General features: G+C 44.9%; 1 protein-coding gene across 4 annotated transcripts in view; it reads left to right on the top strand.

Moving 5' to 3' along the window:
* Positions 1–14,790, top strand: part of RHOC (ras homolog family member C) — a 41,684-nt gene extending 26,894 nt beyond the window's left edge. For 3 of the 4 annotated variants that reach the window (XM_084853464.1, XM_084853465.1, XM_084853468.1), the window contains exons 2-5: positions 4,184–4,341; positions 8,884–9,004; positions 10,971–11,101; positions 13,205–14,043. In XM_084853464.1, coding sequence (XP_084709590.1) covers positions 4,184–4,341; positions 8,884–9,004; positions 10,971–11,101; positions 13,205–13,378 — 584 coding nt within the window. In that variant the 3' untranslated portion in view covers positions 13,379–14,043. Of the gene's footprint in view, positions 1–4,183; positions 4,342–8,883; positions 9,005–10,970; positions 11,102–13,204 lie in introns of all 4 variants that reach the window. The other variant, XM_084853466.1, reaches the window with a different exon arrangement.
* Positions 14,791–18,042: the final 3,252 nt, after the last annotated feature.

Here is an 18,042-nt window from a genome sequence, read left to right as displayed (position 1 = left end):
AAAAATGCTAAGTGTAGATGGTATTACTTTGCTTCCTAGTTCTGGCATATGCATAATGAACTGAAGGAAGCTGCCCTTCCCTAATTTATCCAAGGAGGTTTCTCCACAGGTAATATACTCTGAGCTGGCTCTGTTTGGAGGTCATTAGGGATACATGATGTTGTGGCCATCCAGCAGTCACCCCAGAGCTTATCTCAGAAAGACCGGATTTTCTGAGATCCTTTTCCTTATGTTGGGTTCTCGGTGGTATAGTTGTTGTGTGCCCCAAGCCCTGCATTTACCTCGGGTATGCTAGCCCTGTCCAGGAGTGTGCATTTCACCATGACCCCGGTCAAGGGGTGTTTCCTCTCCATGTGTTTCCCAGTACAAACCAATAAGTGTCTACTCAGAAGTAACTCCCATTGTGCGCAATGAGGCTTGTCCCCTGAATGCCCACATCAGAATTTACAGAGATCCGCCTCAATTGAAATGGCACCATCTAAAGCACAAATTCCCTAAAGGCTGTAAAGCGTGATCATGAGGCACCAATTCTCCGTTATTTGGTTTATTGCCTTAGAAAGTAACTACTTCACGCCTTCAGTATAGAGATCCTGCACAGCACTGGGTTGAAAAGGGGGCTGGTTTCCCATCCCTGTCCCCCCCATCTTTCCCAGCACAAGCATATGTGTGTCTACTCAGAAGTAACTCCCTTTGTAGTCAGGCTTGTTCCTGAAATGCAGGTGCATCTGGAGCTTCAGGGGAACAGTGAAAGGGGAGAGCCTGGGGGGGGGAGCCTCTCTAATTGGTTGAGCAGCCCCTGCCAGTCAGATGATGTTCACTCCAACCCCCACCTGGAAGTATGTTCTGTGAAGGGATTTTTACTGGTGCAGAGCACTCGCTCATGGAGCCCTGTGTGGACCAAAGCACAGCAAAGCTGATTCCTTTTTTAAAAAAATCCAGTATTCCATTTGCTTCTCCTTCTGTTGTCATGGAAGCACTCCGTAAGGTGTGAGACATACACTATGGTGGGACGTGGGAGAGGGGTTTTTCTGCTGTGGCACCCCGGTTGTGGAATGCGCTCCCCTTGGAGGCCCGATTGGCACAGACACTGGTTTCATTTCGGCACCAAGTTAAAACATGGGTTTTTACCAAAGCCTTTGAGGGCTAATTAGATTCCCTGAGTTTGCACATTGTTTTAACTGTTTTATTGTTTTAGACTTTAAATTGGTATTAGCTAGCTTAATGATTTAATGTGTTTTTAGCTATTTAAATTATTTATTGTTTTATACTGTTTAAATTGATTTTATCTGTACGCTGCCCTGAGATCTTCATGATATAGCGTGGGACACAAATGTTATTTATAAATACATACATACATAAAAAGGCCCAAGAGCCAGTACGCTGAAGTTGCTTCATTTGTGTGCAAGTTTGAAACATAGGTCAATCAGTAAATTTTGAAGGACCTTTTGCACAACAAAAGCTTTGGCCTACCCCATATTGCCTATCTGCATGAGTGAGGGGCTGTCCCCTCCAAGGTATTCAATTCTCTTGCATTTAAACCATTGCTTTCCTGCAGTGCTCATTACTGTTTGAGAAACTGATGAGGGGGAGAGGATGTACCCCACAATAAGCTTTGGGCTACCTGAAATGATACAATCTTACCTCTGGGAAAGTATCTTCCACAAGATGGCATTGAATCACATTGGGTCCCATGCTTCATTTGGGTGCAGGGCCCTGCCAGACATGGCAACCACATGCCAATAATAGCCAAAAGATGTGGGAAAGAATAAAGAACTGGGTGTGCACACCCAGAAAATAAGTTCGGGGCCTCCCCAAATTGTACACGCTAACATATGAGGCAGCGGCCTCTAAGAGAGGAACTGGGACTCTGACAGGGACTGAGAACTAGTAACCAACTTCAGGAACCTCACGTCACGAGCCAGAACACACAGAAGTACAAAGCCTGCAAGGGGGTTCCTGCTGATTCTCCACAATGTTGGATAACCTCTACAACCTGGTCTCATCAACCTACAGAAGGCTACATGTCCTTCGCGTTTGCCTGCTTTCCCTGAAGGAGGACCACCTCTCGCTCCGAGAGCAATTTTTTATTCTAAAAGGCCCAGTTCTGATAACCTATGTGTGTGGGGTGTCAGTCTGGCCTTTTGGGTTCCATTTTGTGAAAACTTTCTAAGGGCATAATCCTCTTTGTGTTTACACAGAGAAAAGCCCTACGTAGCTGGCTGGAGAATGCTGGAAGTTATAGGACTATTTTCTGTCTAAAGATGCATAGGATTTCCCCCCAAGCATGAATTAACTTTCTAGGACGAGAGTCAGAGACGTGTACACACATAGGGTGTCTAAATTTTCTCATTCTTAACCCACTGCACTGTCTCCAGAGCACGAAGTACCGAACTGTGTGCTGGGAGAGAATTGCAAGCATGCTATGAGAAATAAATTTAAACAAAACCTCAGGCAAGGCAAAGCAGCCATCCAGAGAGGGCTCTGCCTCCTGCTGTGTGTTTTGCATGGTGCACTACTCCGGCTTTATTTTTATCCAGCCTGTCTCCTTGACAGGAGGATAACTTTCCTGCATCAGATGTGATTTGGATTATTTCATCACTCCTGTGATACAGCAGAATTACCTGGCTTCCAACAGGGCTGCTCCTGGAATCTCTGTATAAAGGTCGAACTAGATGAGTCGCCAATCATGCAGTGAGAAATTGAGTGATCCGCTTAAAAAAAAAATGCATCAGGTGGGCGATCTGGATTCAGATCCTGGGGGGGGGGGGGAAGAGCCTTTAATCCTTTGTCTCCTGCTGTGGTTCTGATCCAGATTGATCCCCCATCCCCAGCATCTGCAAATTACATTGGGGATGATGCTCTCATTCACTCCAATGGGAGCTTTTTCCCCATTGGCATCGCAGTGAGGACAAAGGGCTAGAGCCTCCCGTCCCCCTCACACCTGGGTCCTGATCAGGATTAGCCCCCGCCCCCCGCCCCTGCAATTTACTTTTTAAAAGCCAATCATGTAGTTGCTCTGGAAGGAAGCAAACCCAAGCAGAGGCATTTTCAGATCTCTGACTCATACATCCACTCAGGAACTGGGTTCCTCTGAATGCAGGTAATTCTTTTAAAGCACACGCTAAAAGAAAACTTTTTGAGATATAAAAGGGCTGCCTCCTGCTTTAATTGTGAAGAAAAAATGTGCCTTTTCTATGAGAAACTGAAAAAATGCTGCTCTAGAGTAAAGTGCTTTAAAACTTCCCAAGCTTCAGTTCTCTGGTCCCTTCTCAAGTTTAAATGCTTATTCATGGTGAGTCTTGCTTCCCATTGCATCACTGTACACCAGGTCCACTTTAGAGTGTCTAAAATAACTTCTGCTGGACTGAAACCAGCAGAAAGTCTGGTGTGCAGTGACATTCATGTGGTTTTATAGCAGATCCATACATGTGTTCTGAAATGAAACCCGTCATGTTCTCTAAGTAAAGTCAGTGGGAAGCTGATTAAATAAAAAGCACAACATTTTTTTGTACTGTAAGGCAAGTGACTTTGGTATTGGATTGGGATATGGAAAAGTGTTTGTGACACTTTAAAATGAATTTGTTAGGCTGTGTGCAAGACTTTCAGCTTGCTCTGTGTCCAGGTTTCAGCACTGGCGTTGCAAAGCAATACATGAGTAACTGGGTCTCTGACTATTGGTGAGGTATGCAACCACTGTGGTGGTGTGAGCATGATGCTTTCCCCAGCCAAACACACACATAATGGCAGATTACCAAAGGAGTAGCATAACTGTGTAGATCCCAGGACACATATGACTTGTAACAATTGGATGGATGCATGCATGCGTGCCAGTGAGGTCTAAATGATGCTGGGATTGCTGAACTACTTTTTAAAACACATGACGAGTGTTACTCTTGACATTTCAGATGCAGGCTCGGGAAGGAATGGTGGGAGAAAAACTCTGGTCCTTCCTTCCCTACCTTGCTTGTACTGCCACTGTCACTCACTCTTTGCTCCGCTGCCAGACTTCATGGATGTCTAGAGCATCTGGTGTGATGCATTCTTAGAGCAGAACTCTAATTTCCTTAACGCAGAGCTGGAATACGCACGGCCCATGAGTAGGTGTTATGGGCTGCCCATCATAATGCTGTCGCACTTCCTAATGAACTGTGTTCCAAATGTAGCCTTCCTTCTGTCTCTGCAGCCATGGCAGCCATCAGGAAAAAGCTTGTGATTGTGGGAGACGGTGCCTGCGGGAAGACCTGCCTGCTGATTGTGTTCAGCAAGGACCAGTTTCCAGAAGTCTATGTACCAACTGTCTTTGAAAACTACATTGCAGACATTGAAGTAGATGGGAAACAGGTATTCATTCACTGATTCTCTCTGCTAGCAGGGATGGCTTCTGAGCTTAAATACACTTTTATCCCCAGACCCAACTAATGACAGCATCAACTTTCATTGTGGCTCACCCCTTAGAAATGTTCTCACCCTTCTCTGTTGCCCATTGACAAAATCTTATTTTTCCTACCTCCAGCTGACTGGGTATACCAGCTTTTCCCTGTGGGGCAGAGGGCGAGAAGCCAGGGGAAGAACCTGTTGAATGACTCGGTCCTGCTTCATTCCTTCTCCTGCAGAGGCTTGCCCTGCTTACTTATGAGTAGACGTGATGCTCATACTTCTGAGTAGACATACAGAGGCTTGTCCTGCTTATTTGTGAACAGACATGCTGCTCATGCTTACTTTTGAAGAGGAGGCACTGTAGCTCAGTGGTAGAGCACCTGCTTTGTATGGAAAGTCCCAGGTTCGATCCCTGACATCTCCAGGTAGGGCTAGGAAGGAATTCTGCCTGAAACCCTGGAGAGCTGCTGCCAGTCAGTGTGGACAAAGGGCTAGAGGGACCAATGGTGTGTCTTGGCATAAGGCAGCTTCCTGTGTTCTTATGGGTAAACATGTTTCCTACTATAAATTGGTAACAATAGGATTTTAGGGGGGGGGGGGCTTTGGACTTTTCAGTCCCACCCATCACTAGAATGCAGTCCCCCACCCACCCCCTGGAGAACTTCTCCAAAATGGAATCTGGCCCTTGAGCTGAAAAGGTTTCCCCACCCCCGGTGTAAAGAGTAGACCCCCACCCCCATATAATACACAAATGGGACAAACATAAAATGGGACAAACTCATTAAAAACTATATATATGTGTGTGTGTGTGTGTGTGTGTGTGTATGTATATATATACACACACACACACACACATATATATAAATACACACACACACACACATACATGGGGCAAGCATGTGTTTAAAATACAGGCAGTCTTTTCCTGACTGTAACAAAACTTTGCACAGCCTGTTGGCTCATAAGAACTGCTGCAGGTCTAAACTGGAGACTGTGAAAAGCCTTGAGTTGTGGTGTTTTCTTACATGTTGGAAATGCAAGCCAAGTCAGTTTTTTAAAGATGCTAACCTTATAAAAGAAAAAAATACATCCGTTTGTGTATTGCTCTGTATATCTTTGGGGCATGCTGATCACAATCTGCTTACTTGAGAGTACACAAGAAGAGCCATGCTGGATCAGACCCACGATCCATCTAGTCCGGCATTCGCGTCACACAGTGGCCAACCAGTTGTCAACCGGGAACCCACAAGCAGGGCATGAGCACAACAGCACCCTCCCGCCCATGTTCCCCAGCAACTGGTGTACATAGGCTCAGCACCTCTGGTACTGTAGGTAGCACATAGCCATCAAGAGCAGTAACCATTGATAGCCCTTTCCTCCAAGAATTTGTCTAACCCCCCCTTTAAAGCCATCCAAATTGGTGGCCATCACTACATCCTGTGGTAGCGAATTCCATAGTTTAACTATGCGCTGTGTGAAGAAGTACTCCCTTTTATTTGTCCTGAATCTCCCATCAATCAGCGTCATAAGATGACCCCAGGTTCTAGTATTTTGAGAGAAAGAGAAAAATGTCTCCCTATCCACATTCTCCACACCATGCATAATTTTGTAGACCTCTATCATGTCTCCCCTGACTCCTTTTTTCCAAGCTAAACAATCCCAGCTGTTGTAACCTTCTCTCATAGGGGAGATGCTCCAGCCCCTTAATCATTTTAGTTGCCCTTTGCTGTACCTTCTCCAGCTCTACAATATCTTTTTTTTAGGTGTCGTGACCAGAACTGGACACAGTATTCCAAGTGTGGCCGCACCGTAGATTTGTACAGGGGCAGCATGATGTTGGCAGTTTTATTCTCAATTCCTTTTCTAATTATGCCTAATGTGGAGTTTGCCTTTTTTACAGCAGCTGCACACTGGGTTGACATCTTCATTGAGCTGTCCACCCCAACCCCAAGATCTCTTTCCTGGTTGGTCACCACTAGCTCAGATCCCATCAGGCTATACTTGAAGTTCGGATTTTTGTGCCCCAACGTGCATCACTTTACACTTGCTTACTTTGAACTGCATTTGCCATTTAGATGCCCGTTCTCCCAGTTTGGAGAGATCCTTTTGGAGCTCCTCACAATTCCTTTTTGTTTTAACCACCCTAAATAATTTGGTGTCATCTGCAAACTTGGCCACTTCACTGCTCACTCCTAATTCGAGATCATTTATGAATAAGTTGAGAAGCATTGGTCTTAATACAGATCCCTGTGGAACCTCACTATTTACTTCCCTCCATTGGGATAATTTACCATTTATTCCTACTCTCTGCTTTCTGTTCTTTAACCAGTTACTGATCCATAAGAGGACCTGTCCTCTTATTCCATGACTGCTAAGTTTGCTCAGAAGTCTTTGGTGAGGGACTTTGTCAAAAGCCTTTTGGAAGTCCAAGTAAACAGTGTCTACCAGATCACCCCTGTCTACATGTTTATTGACACTCTCAAAGAACTCTAAAAGGTTAGTGAAACAGGACTTACCTTTGTAGAAGCCATGCTGATTCTTTTTCAGCAGGGCTTGTCCTTCTATGCTTACTAATTTTATCTTTAATAATGCCTTCAACCAATTTACCTGGAACAGATGTTAAGCTAACTGGCCTGTAATTTCCTGGATCCCCCCTGGATCCCCTTTTGAAAATAGGTGTTACATTGGCCATCTTCCAGTCCACTGGTATAGAGGCTGAACTTAGGGACATGCTGCATCTTTTGGTTAGAAGATCAGCAATTTCATATTTGTGTTCTTTGAGAATTCTAGGATGGATACCATCTGGGCCTGGTGATTTTATTTGCTTTCAGTTTATCAATAAGGTTGAGAACTTCTTCTTTTGTCACCACTATTTGCCTCAGTTCCTCAGACTCCCTTCCTGAAAACATCAGTTCAGGCACAGGTATCTGTCCTATATCTTCTGCAGTGAAGACAGATGAAAAGAATTCGTTCAGCTTCTCTGCAATCTCCTTGTCCACCTTCAGTGCTCCTTTAATTCCATTGTCATCCAATGGTCGAACTGCCTCCCTAGCTGGTTTTCTGCTTCTGATGTATTTAAAGAATTCTTTATTGTTGGCTTTGTTGTTGTTAGCGATATGCTCTTCAAAATTCTCTTATTGTCTGCTTGCTTCGTCTTTGTTCAAGCTTGTGCTCCCTTTTGTTTTCCTCGCTTGGGCAAGACTTCCATTTTCTGAAAGAAGCTCTCTTTTCTCTAATGCTCCCTTAACACTGCTCATTAGCCATGCCGGTGACCTCTTGGACTTGGTGTTACCTTTCCTAACCTGTGGTATACATTTTAGCTGGGCTTCTATTATTGTGGTTTTGAATAATCCCCAAGCATTTTGAAGGGATTTAATCCTTTTGACTCCCCCTTTTAGCTTCTGTTTCACCAGTTTCCTCTTTTGAAGTCAAATATGACTGTGTCGGACTCCCTGGGCAATTTTCCACTTAAATAGATATTAAACCTCATAGCACTGTGTTCACTGTTTCCAATTGGTTCAACAACATTTACATCTCATACTAGGTCCTGGGCGACACCACTGAGGATTAAATCCAAGGTCACCTCCCCTCTGGTTGGTTCCATGACCAACTGTTCTAGGGCACAATCATTTAGGGCATCTAGAAATTTAACCTCTTTCTCATGGCTATAACATGCATTTGTCCAATCAATGTGAGGGTAATTGAAGTTGCCCATTATGACAACATTTCCTTGTTTGGAGGCCTCCCTGATTTTGTTTTCTATCTCAAAGTTGCTCTGAGCATTCTGGTCTGGGGGATGATAGCACGTTCCTAGCACTAAATTAGTTTTGGAGCCTGGTATTGTCATCCACAGAGCTTCTGTGGAAGAGCCTATCCCTTTTAGGTGTTCTAGTCTGCTCGATACTATGCCCTGTTTGACATACAGAGCAACACCTCCCCCAGTAGGCCCTTCCCTGCCCTTCCTATAGAGTTTATATCCAGAGATGACCGTATCCCACTGGTTCTCTCCACTCCATTAGGTTTCTGTAATGCCCACTATATCCAGGTTTCCCTTTAAAATGACTTAACTACTAATAGTGTACTAACAGAATACTAACAGGGCCTTTGGTAAAATCTTTCCAAAGTGAGTTACAAATTTTATGTTCTTCTTTTCTCTCTATGGCTGCACCCCTTTTAACTTGCCATCCTGCATTGCTCCAAAGAGATGTTGCCGTATTTGGACTTGGCCTCTCTTTGACAGCTTTACGATCCTGTAATACACTTTGGTGGTGCCCTTGAGGGTAATGCAGCAGAGCAACCCCATAAAGCAAACTGCATAATGGCCAGAATTGATTGCTGGGCTTGGGATGCTTAATTAGGGCAGATGTTTTGTCAGATTGCCTTAAAGCTGCCAGCAAGCCGAGATGCAGGATGTGTGAGAGAGAAAATGGGTTGCTTTCCTGTTTGCCTTAGTCTCTGCTTTTATCTACAGAGGCCATGATTATGTCAACTTCCCTCTGTCTCTAGGTGGAGCTGGCTCTCTGGGACACAGCTGGGCAGGAAGACTATGACAGGCTGCGGCCCCTTTCTTATCCAGACACGGATGTTATCCTCATGTGCTTTTCCATTGACAGTCCAGACAGTTTAGGTAAGCTTATGGGAATATAAGAAGAGCCATGCTGGATCAGACCAAGGGTCCATCTAGTCCAGTGTTCTGTTTACATAGTGGCCAACCAGAGGCCCAAGGGAAACCCACAAGCAGGACATGAGTGCAACAGCACCCTCCAGACTTTAGGTAAAGGGTCATACATGATACTGTCCATCCACCTTGATGATGTACAATAAAAGGAGGGACCAAAGCTTAATGATACAGCACATGTTTTGCATGGAAGTAGTCTCAAGTTCAACCTTGGCATCTCTAGTTAAAACAGCCAGGTAACAGGGGATGGGGAAGACCTCTGCTGGAGAGCCCTGCCAGTCATAGTAGCCCAGGGGTGGGCAACCTGTGGCTCTCCAGCTGTTTTGGCCTACAACTCCCATCATCACTCACCATTGGCTGTGCTGGCTAGGGCTGATGGGAGTTGTAGGCCAAAATGTCTGGAGGGCCATAAGTTGCTCTGCCCTGCTGTAGACAGTACTGGGCTAGATGGACCAACAGTCTGATTCTGTATAAAGCAGCTTCATATGTTCAAGGGGATCCTTTAGAACTCCTTTGAGCCAAAGTGATGCAGTTAAGATCACGTTAGCTGGAGCACAGAGACTTGGGTCTGAATGTGATCAACTTCACGGAGTTGTAAACGCAAGGAAGAAAAGACTGTAAGGCACTTCGTATGTGGAAAAGTGCTGAGGAAATAATGATAGACCTGCAATGGGTTGTGATTGACGAGACCTTGTAGGGTCCTCACCAACAAGTCCTCGAGGCTCATCAGAACATTTCCCCCCAGTGGCTGCTACCTGATGAGTGTATCTTCTTTGTCAAATGAATGAGTTTAATTCAAGTTCTGACCTTTGTAGAACAAATATGCTGGTCTATACAAGGGAGAGCCTGTGCTACCCTACCAAGCAGATAGTTCTCAGCCACGTGTGGATGCTTGCAAGATCTTTGTTTTTCACTGGAAAAAAGGCAAAGGACTTATGCTGATCAACTGATGCTTTGGAATACATAACTGTGAAAAAGGAGCATCATTTCTAACTATGCATTAATTCCCAGGGCTTTTTGGCAGCAAGACTACTGTATCTACCCATCTTGGAAGAAAGCTGGAATTCCAGAGGCAAAGAGCTACCAGCTCTGTAATAGCCTGTACACATGCCTGTGAGAATGCAGGGGTTGGCAGAAGCTCCAGGATATGGCTACCAAGGTCCATGTCAGGGAGAGGAGTCATATCTATTGGGTTTTGACCATGGATGAAAAACCAACTGGCTAGCTGGAGAGCAACTGGGTTCCTCTTCCACATTCAAGGCAAAATGGTTATTTGAGGCTTATGCAACTACTAAACTCAGCTGGCTCCTTGGGCATGTGCTTGTACTGTGACCCTCCTAATCATTCTTTCAGTACAAATCGGAAGCAGTTGGCAATAAGGACTCAACAGCTTCTTTCAGAAGGAAGGGAGTGTATAAATGATGGCAGTATCAGTCATGAGCTGGACTCTGCGAGGATGCAGGGTGTGTGCCGCTTTGATATGTTCTGCACAGTTCTTCTTTGTGGCATTAAGCATCTCTGAATCTGTCCTTGCACATGTCCACAGCGATGCTGATGATGATGGCTCTGGGATTTGGGTGGGGCAGCTTCCCATGCTGCATTGAGTCACATTTTTTCTTCTTCTACTGGTCTAGGGAGTACAGTGTTTGCTTACAGCTGCTGTGGGGTGTGGTAGATGAAGCAGGCTCTCAGCTGTGTGCTGGCTAAGACTCTGGAATAGGACTCTCATTGTGTCCAGTCTCACTCTTGGCAACAAACTGGATGTTTTCTCCTATTGACATAGAATGGCCTTTAGAGTCCCCAAAAGGACTTTAGAGTCCTTTTTAAGTGTCTGGAGATTATAGCTGTGAATCTGTCCCTGGTGTGTTAGTGTATGCTTTTTAAGATGCTCCTGCAACATGCTTGGCTCTTCCAGAAAACATACCAGAGAAGTGGACCCCTGAAGTGAAACACTTCTGCCCAAATGTGCCCATTATCCTTGTGGGAAACAAGAAGGACTTGCGGAATGATGAACACACCCGCAGGGAATTGGCTAAGATGAAACAGGTATGCACCTGTGACTGCTCTTTTCTTTGCTTCTTTTTTTAAAACTTGAACTTTTTGAGACATGGAATCTTTACTTATGTAGGAAATGTTGTGCAGTGACTTCGGTTAAACTGCTCCTGTGGGATGTTTCTGGAGAGCTTTCACACCAGTCATGTGGGAGCTGTCCACACCAGAATAACTGTGTGATGGCTGCTGCTATGGCACACCTGGGGAGAAACTATGACAGTTTCCAGCTCGGTCTATTTGGTGAAGGTAATATGCAGGCTGAAATCCTCCTCCCAAACTTGGAACACAACATTCCTCCCATCCTTTTTAAATGGCAAGTCTTCCAATATCCCTTCAAATGGGTGAGTTCTTATTTTTGGGACATTAAGATTCTCAAATATAAATTTTACACCAAAAACAAACACCTTTGCATATTCTGAAACTCTCTGAACAGGAGGGCATTATTTCAAACAAGAGCACTCATGAAATACAAACATCAGAAGTAATTAAATGTGTTTTAAAAAACAACAACAACCCCCCCAAACTAAGGTTGTAATTCTGTACCTATTTACCTGGGACTGAATAAGCCCCATTGAACTCAGTAGGACTTAAACTACTCAGAAGTAAGTTACTTGGGTTTAACTTGTTTGAACAGTACATGTATGTACATCTGTTTGCTCACTCAGGCAGTGCCTCACACATTAATATATAAACAATTGTATAAACAATTATGTTCTGAGGTATTCAGTGAGACCTGCAAATGTTCTGGGTTTCCCAGACAAGATGTTTAGGGCCTCTGTATCTTTCTGGGAGACCAGTTTCCTCTGAGAGAATGAGTAGAGTATCAGTTCAACACTCTAATCCTTGAACTGTTTTGTCAGTACTTGTATCATGTCCCAATTTCTCTTCCCGTATTATATGGAAGACTCAGAAATCTAAACATTTGATTAAAAAAAAAAAATAGTGCTTGCTCCTGTAGCAGAGCAGTGCTAGAAAGTTCTTGGTTTCTGTAATCAGTGTCTAGATAATGGAGTATTCTACCCCACCATCTGTCATTAAGATCGATTAGATAATCTATTGATATTGCAGTCGCACATTCTAAAGCTTTGGCTTCACCCGGAGGGTTGTGACTAGTGATGAATGAGCCCCCCGCCTTTCACCCCAGTGCGCCTCTTAGTTCTGGTTTTCTGAGCTTTCTCAGAGAATTCTTGGGGAAAAAATCAGGGCCTTTCTAAGAAAGCTTAGAATTACAAGGGGAGCTCACTCTCAAGGAGGAGCTTTGCCTTACACCGAAAGCAAACTTACCCTTGCAAAGGAAGATGCTTATTAGTGGAAGGGATACTTTTGAGCATCCTCAACAACGCCCTTTCCAGTCACAGTGCATGGAGGCACTGGTAACTACAAGTCCCATACTGTTGATCATGCTCAGACGCATCAGGCCTTAACGATGAAGCTACAAGATCTCTGTTGACACGAGACTTCCTTTCAGCCTTCCCTACTTTACAAGTGTAAGCATGTTTGGAAAGGAGTGTGGTGGTGGGGTGTGTGGGTGTGTGTGTGTGTGTTTGTGTGTACACATTTGATATCGTAATGATATAGGGTGGGATACAAATGTTTTAAATAAATAAATAATTTGCAGGGAAGGATACTTGGGGATGAAAACCTTTCCAAGCTGAGCCTGAACTTTGGAGTAGGTTTGGGTTTGGCTCATAATGGGCTGGGGGTTTTGAACTGCTGGCATTCAGAAATTGAACTCCCCAATTCTGAATCTGGTGACATCTCTCCTTGTTACCTACACACCAGCAGTAGTACCACTGTCACCTTTAAAAGATTTTTATGCTTCCTTCATTAAGTCAGACCTTGACAAAAAAAAAAGGAAAAAAAGAAAAGTGGATTCAGGCTGGAGTAAAGATGGAAAAGTACCGCTCTGAAGCAGACTTCCTGAAGTGGAGTTCCTGATGCCACATGGGATATAGAAAACCTGTAGTGCAGAGTGGGACCTGATTAGTGAGGCACCTCCTTGGTCATTTTTATACTGCTGGCTGTGTTACCTTGCTGCTTCCTTCGTTCAGTCAGACCTTGAAAAAACCCATTATTTTTGTTTCACTTCTTATGCAGGAGCCAGTGAAGCCAGAGGAAGGAAGAGACATGGCAAACAGGATCAACGCTTTTGGCTACCTTGAGTGTTCGGCCAAGACGAAGGACGGAGTGCGAGAAGTGTTCGAAATGGCCACTCGGGCTGCCTTGCAAGTCCGGAAGAACAAAAAGCGCAAAGGCTGCCCCCTCCTGTGAAAGGAGAGCATCAGCAAGGGATGTGACTGTACTGTCAGAAGTATATCTGTCTCTTTCCACACACCCCATGGATATGAGTGTGGGGTCAGGGTGGGAAGAAGACCTGTTAGCTCTGCCTAGAGTAAGAATTTAACAGGCCGGCCGTGCCCTTCATTCCTCTGCACAGTAAGGGTTGCCTGGGATGCAGTGTAGGTATCTCACAGTCTTTCTTTTTGCTCTCTCACCAGGCTCTCTTTGCCAGTGCAGTCTGTGCTTGAGGGCCAGAGATAACACTTGAATCCTTTTTGTAAAGATCTTCAATTTTATACAGGGCAGGCAGTGCATCTGAACTAATTCTGTATTGCTCTTTCCTCCCATTTTATACTGTGCCTACTGCTTGTACAAATTCACCGGTGCTTACTCTGTCTTTCTGTTCTTGCCCACTAAGGAAGCTAGATTTCTGAATATTGCAATCTGTGAATGTGTGGAGTACAATGAATGCACCCGCCAGCCTCTTTCCACAGACTTGCTAAGGCGAGTGGTCAGTCTTGCCAAAATACCCGGCTGTATCCCTGTGACGAGCCGAGTTCTGCCATGGTCAGAATTGCTCATAGCTGTGCTTCTGTTTTGGGGGCAATGCCTTGTGTTTCTCCCTCTCTTCCTTCATTAAATTAATTCAGACCTTAAAATGACTCTGCTTTGTTTGTCATGGGCATTGTATAGCTTTCCACCTGTATATAACACACATGACGCTGTGCTGTTTCTGAACTTCATTTAAGCTCTGCTGAAGGAGCTCAGTTAGTTCATCTTTTCTTTTTTTTTTACCCTTTCCCTCAGCCCTCCATAAAATGTGGCAGTTCAGCTCATGCGCCTCGTCTCTGGGCCGGTCTGTGCACACAGCAGGATGTGTATGCTGACTCCTGAGGTCATAGAATGGAGTGTTCCACTTTAGCCTGCAGCCGGGGATACCATTTTTGGATGCTTCCTACGTTAAAGCCCCCTGTAGGTGGGAAAATTAACACAGCTGCAGTCTAGCAATTTTCCTGCTCTGCTAAGTTAGAGATGTGCTTGGATTAGAGACCAACCCCGTCTCTGCTACTTACCATGGAAGAAAGGCAAGGTATAAATGTAATAAATACGAGTAATTTTCCATATGTAAGGCCTTTAATGAGGGAATGATATTAAAGGCAAAACTGAAGTACTTTTGCCACACAATGAGAAGACAGGATACCCTGGAGAAGATGCTGATGCTAGGGAAAGTGGAAGGCAAAAGGAAGAGGGGCCGACCAAGGGCAAGATGGATGGATGATATTCTGGAGCTTGACCTTGGGGGAGCTGGGGGTGGCGATGGCTGACAGGAAGCTCTGGCGTGGGCTGGTCCATGAAGTCACGAAGAGTCGGAAGCGACTGACCGAATAAACAACAAGGCCTTTAAAAAATTCAATCTCTCCTTTGGAATCTGAAGTGGTACAATCTGTTCTAATAGTATGGGACTCTACCACCTTATTCTGCTGCATGTTTAGATTCACCCTGCTGCATTTGTTTCAGAGTGAAGGATTGCATGGTTCACACATGGGGAGTGGCGAATGGAATACTGTTCTAGAGATACCAAAGTCTCCCTGGTGTTAGGCCAACCTTACACCCACTATACCCTAACCTGGCTGGTTATACTTTTAAAATCAACGAACCGCTGAGATTCACTAGGAACGCTGGTTTAAACTTGTTTGCTGGAGAGGCTTTTTGACTTGGCATCCCAGGGAAACAAGCCAGCTTATAGGGCTTTTCTATATGAGGCTTTTAACTCGCCACTTTACTGAGATTTCTGCTTCTGGATTTTTTGTGGGATTAAGATCTGCTCCTTTACGCATGTTTTTTCCGGGGGGGGGGGGGGGGCGGTTCTTTCTCTGCCTTTCTGTATGTTCCATTGCACAACTGCTAGGTGGAATAACGCAAATACACCAGGCTTTCATGCCGCCATTCACAGAAACACCAGACTTTCCTCATTAGAACACACACACACACACACACACACACACACGGCTATATTGGTTGCAAAGCACAGGAGAGGCTCTGGAGTTTGACATCATGTAAAGCACCCACAAACAACCGTGACTGAGGAATCATGAGCACATAATAAATGCCTCGTGCAGAAAAGCTCACAGTCACAAAAAGATGGTGTGTGTGTGTGGAACTATAATGTATTTAATACAGGAGAGGCCTCGTAGTTTCTGCTATCATAGTGGGTCAGGAACACGTTTCATTAGCAACCCTTCTCAGTCACAATCTGTCCATCCACTTAGTTGGGGTAGATGTAATCAAGATTTCCCTTGGAAAAACCAAGTGACCTTTGTATGACCCAAATTCAGTCAAAGGTGTGTGATTAAATAATCTTCCTGCAGGAAGATAGATTGGAAAGGTACTGTCATAGAAGAACAAGCTGGAGAACAGCTGTAGGATGACTTGTTTACATACAGGTCTTGCACTGTTCTTACCTACAGATTTAGCTAATACAAAAGCTCATGCATGTCTCAGCTCCAGTGGCATTGTCTCCTCTGGGGCAAGAAGGTCCTTTATTCCCACTGTGTCATTTATTATTGCTGTCTGTTGAGGAGGAGCTGAGAATGGTACAAATAGTGACTATTATTCACCAGGCTCTTAGAGATCTGCATGTTAGGGGAGCAGCTGGTACACTGCACAGCTTGGAGCAGCAGCATTTGGCTCATTGCCTGCCTCGGAAGTAAACTGACGAGTAAGAATGTTGATCTCTTGTGCAGTTCCTGGCATGACTATAGCCATAAATACTGACAATGAATCTGCTGCTTGGGAATACCCAAGGCAGCGTAGCTCCTTTGGGAGCTGTAGCTCACAGAAAACCTGCTTGGGGAAGAGAGAGAAAAGATAGGAACAATCTTTAGGGAATCATGTTTTCTTTGCTGCGGCATCATTTTATTTCTATAGATACTGCCTGTCCAGATGTATGTCTTTCTCTTGGGACTATGAGCTCTTCTTATGGTTGTTTTTTTTAAAGTGGCTAAATGTGCCCCCAGAACAGCTGTGCACCTTTATGCTACTTCGTTGTACAAAAAAACATGTTAACATCACTGAAGTAGGTCTTCCCTCCACCTTAGGGTTGGTGCAGCTGGTTCTCGCCACCACTCTTATCTAGCTCTGTTCTGCCTGCTAGTCTGTGGAGAAGACTAACCTCATACCAGTCCCCAGACTGTTTGCAAACCTTCAACCAGATGGTAGACCTTCCTATAGATTCTGCACAGCTTTCAGAGGCACCAAGAAAGCTTCTGATGGGCCCTGGCAGAGATTGCCCATTACTTAAACTAGAAACATCCTGCCGGCTGTAGTTCAGTGGTAGAGCACGTGCTTTGCATGCAGAAGCATGCTTTGTATCTCCAGGTAGGACTAAGAAAGAAATCCTGTCTGAAACCCTGGAGAGCCACTGCTGGGTCAGTGTCGACAATACTGGGCTAGATGGACCAATGGTCTGACAATACAGAGCAGCTCCCTATATTCTTAAATCCTACATGCACTCAAAAGACAAGGGGAGTGGATATATGAGATGGGGTGTGAGGGAACCGAGTGCTGTCCCCACCATCGCTCACACACAGGATCATATGCCATGGTGTACTCTTTGTTCATGATTCCTACAAAATAATGCAATGAAAGGTTACAAAAATCCATCCCATTAACCACTTTGTGGGCAGAATAGGTACTGGCAATGGATGCCCTTGAAATGTAGTGCCCCAAGATGCTATACCTGACCCACCCAAAGGGCTCCCTAGGGCAGGTTTTTTTCAAGTCTCTATAGAGCTGAGACTGCTGTCAGGCTTTGTTGTGCATAAGTGGCCCACTGACACTCCTGTTGGCACCCTAATCCATTGCTGCATTCCAGAGTGACACAGGTGGTGGGCACTTGTCAATAGCTTTCAGCAGGGTTGCGAACAACAATTAAGCAGGGGTGATGGCTTGAGTGGCAGCGGTGGGAAACTTGGTGCAAACTCCGGTTAGAGCTCATGGGAAAGCCTATCTCGTGGTGATTTCGGCAAAGTAATCTCATCTCTGCCACCACTGCATCCACATAGTGCCAGTCAGCCTTTGCTCCTAGCTGGCATGGGTCCTTTGCTCATGCCACCTTTCCCAGAACAAAAGACATCTCAGACACATAAAGGTGCTCGGATGATTCCAACAAAAAATACAAAATACATGTGTAAAGGCCATTATGGCTGAGCTGCTCAATAACATGGGGAAAAGGCTTCCCTTGTCACCAATGTAACCTGCATATCTTAGGAGTGCTGGGTAAGGAGCACCTTCGAACTACAGACCTGATCCTCCCCCTGATCCGTCAGGGGTAGGCAAGCTTTTTGGGCCATGGGCACATTTGGCAATATGAGAAACTGTCCTGGGTGCCACACCAAAATGGCTGGCATTGGAGACAGGGCAAAGTAACCTCCTCAAAAGAATAAATACAAGGCAGAGATGGGGTCTGAGCCCACCACACTAAGCAACAGCTTTGAACCCACAATTTTCAGTACAAACTTATTTCACAGTGATCCTAGCTGCTAGTAAGAAAATGTGCTAATGCTTTTTTTTAAAGAGAGAGGTAGGGGACCTTGGTAGGTGCCAAGAAAGGTGACCAGGGCCACCTTGGTGACTGTAAGCACCATGTTGCCTAC

The sequence above is a fragment of the Heloderma suspectum genome, chromosome 4 (assembly GCF_057233095.1).
Source record: "Heloderma suspectum isolate Gila_16-S chromosome 4, 16-S_ref, whole genome shotgun sequence".
Lineage (NCBI taxonomy): Eukaryota > Metazoa > Chordata > Lepidosauria > Squamata > Helodermatidae > Heloderma > Heloderma suspectum.
This window is presented reverse-complemented; position numbering and strand designations above follow the sequence as displayed.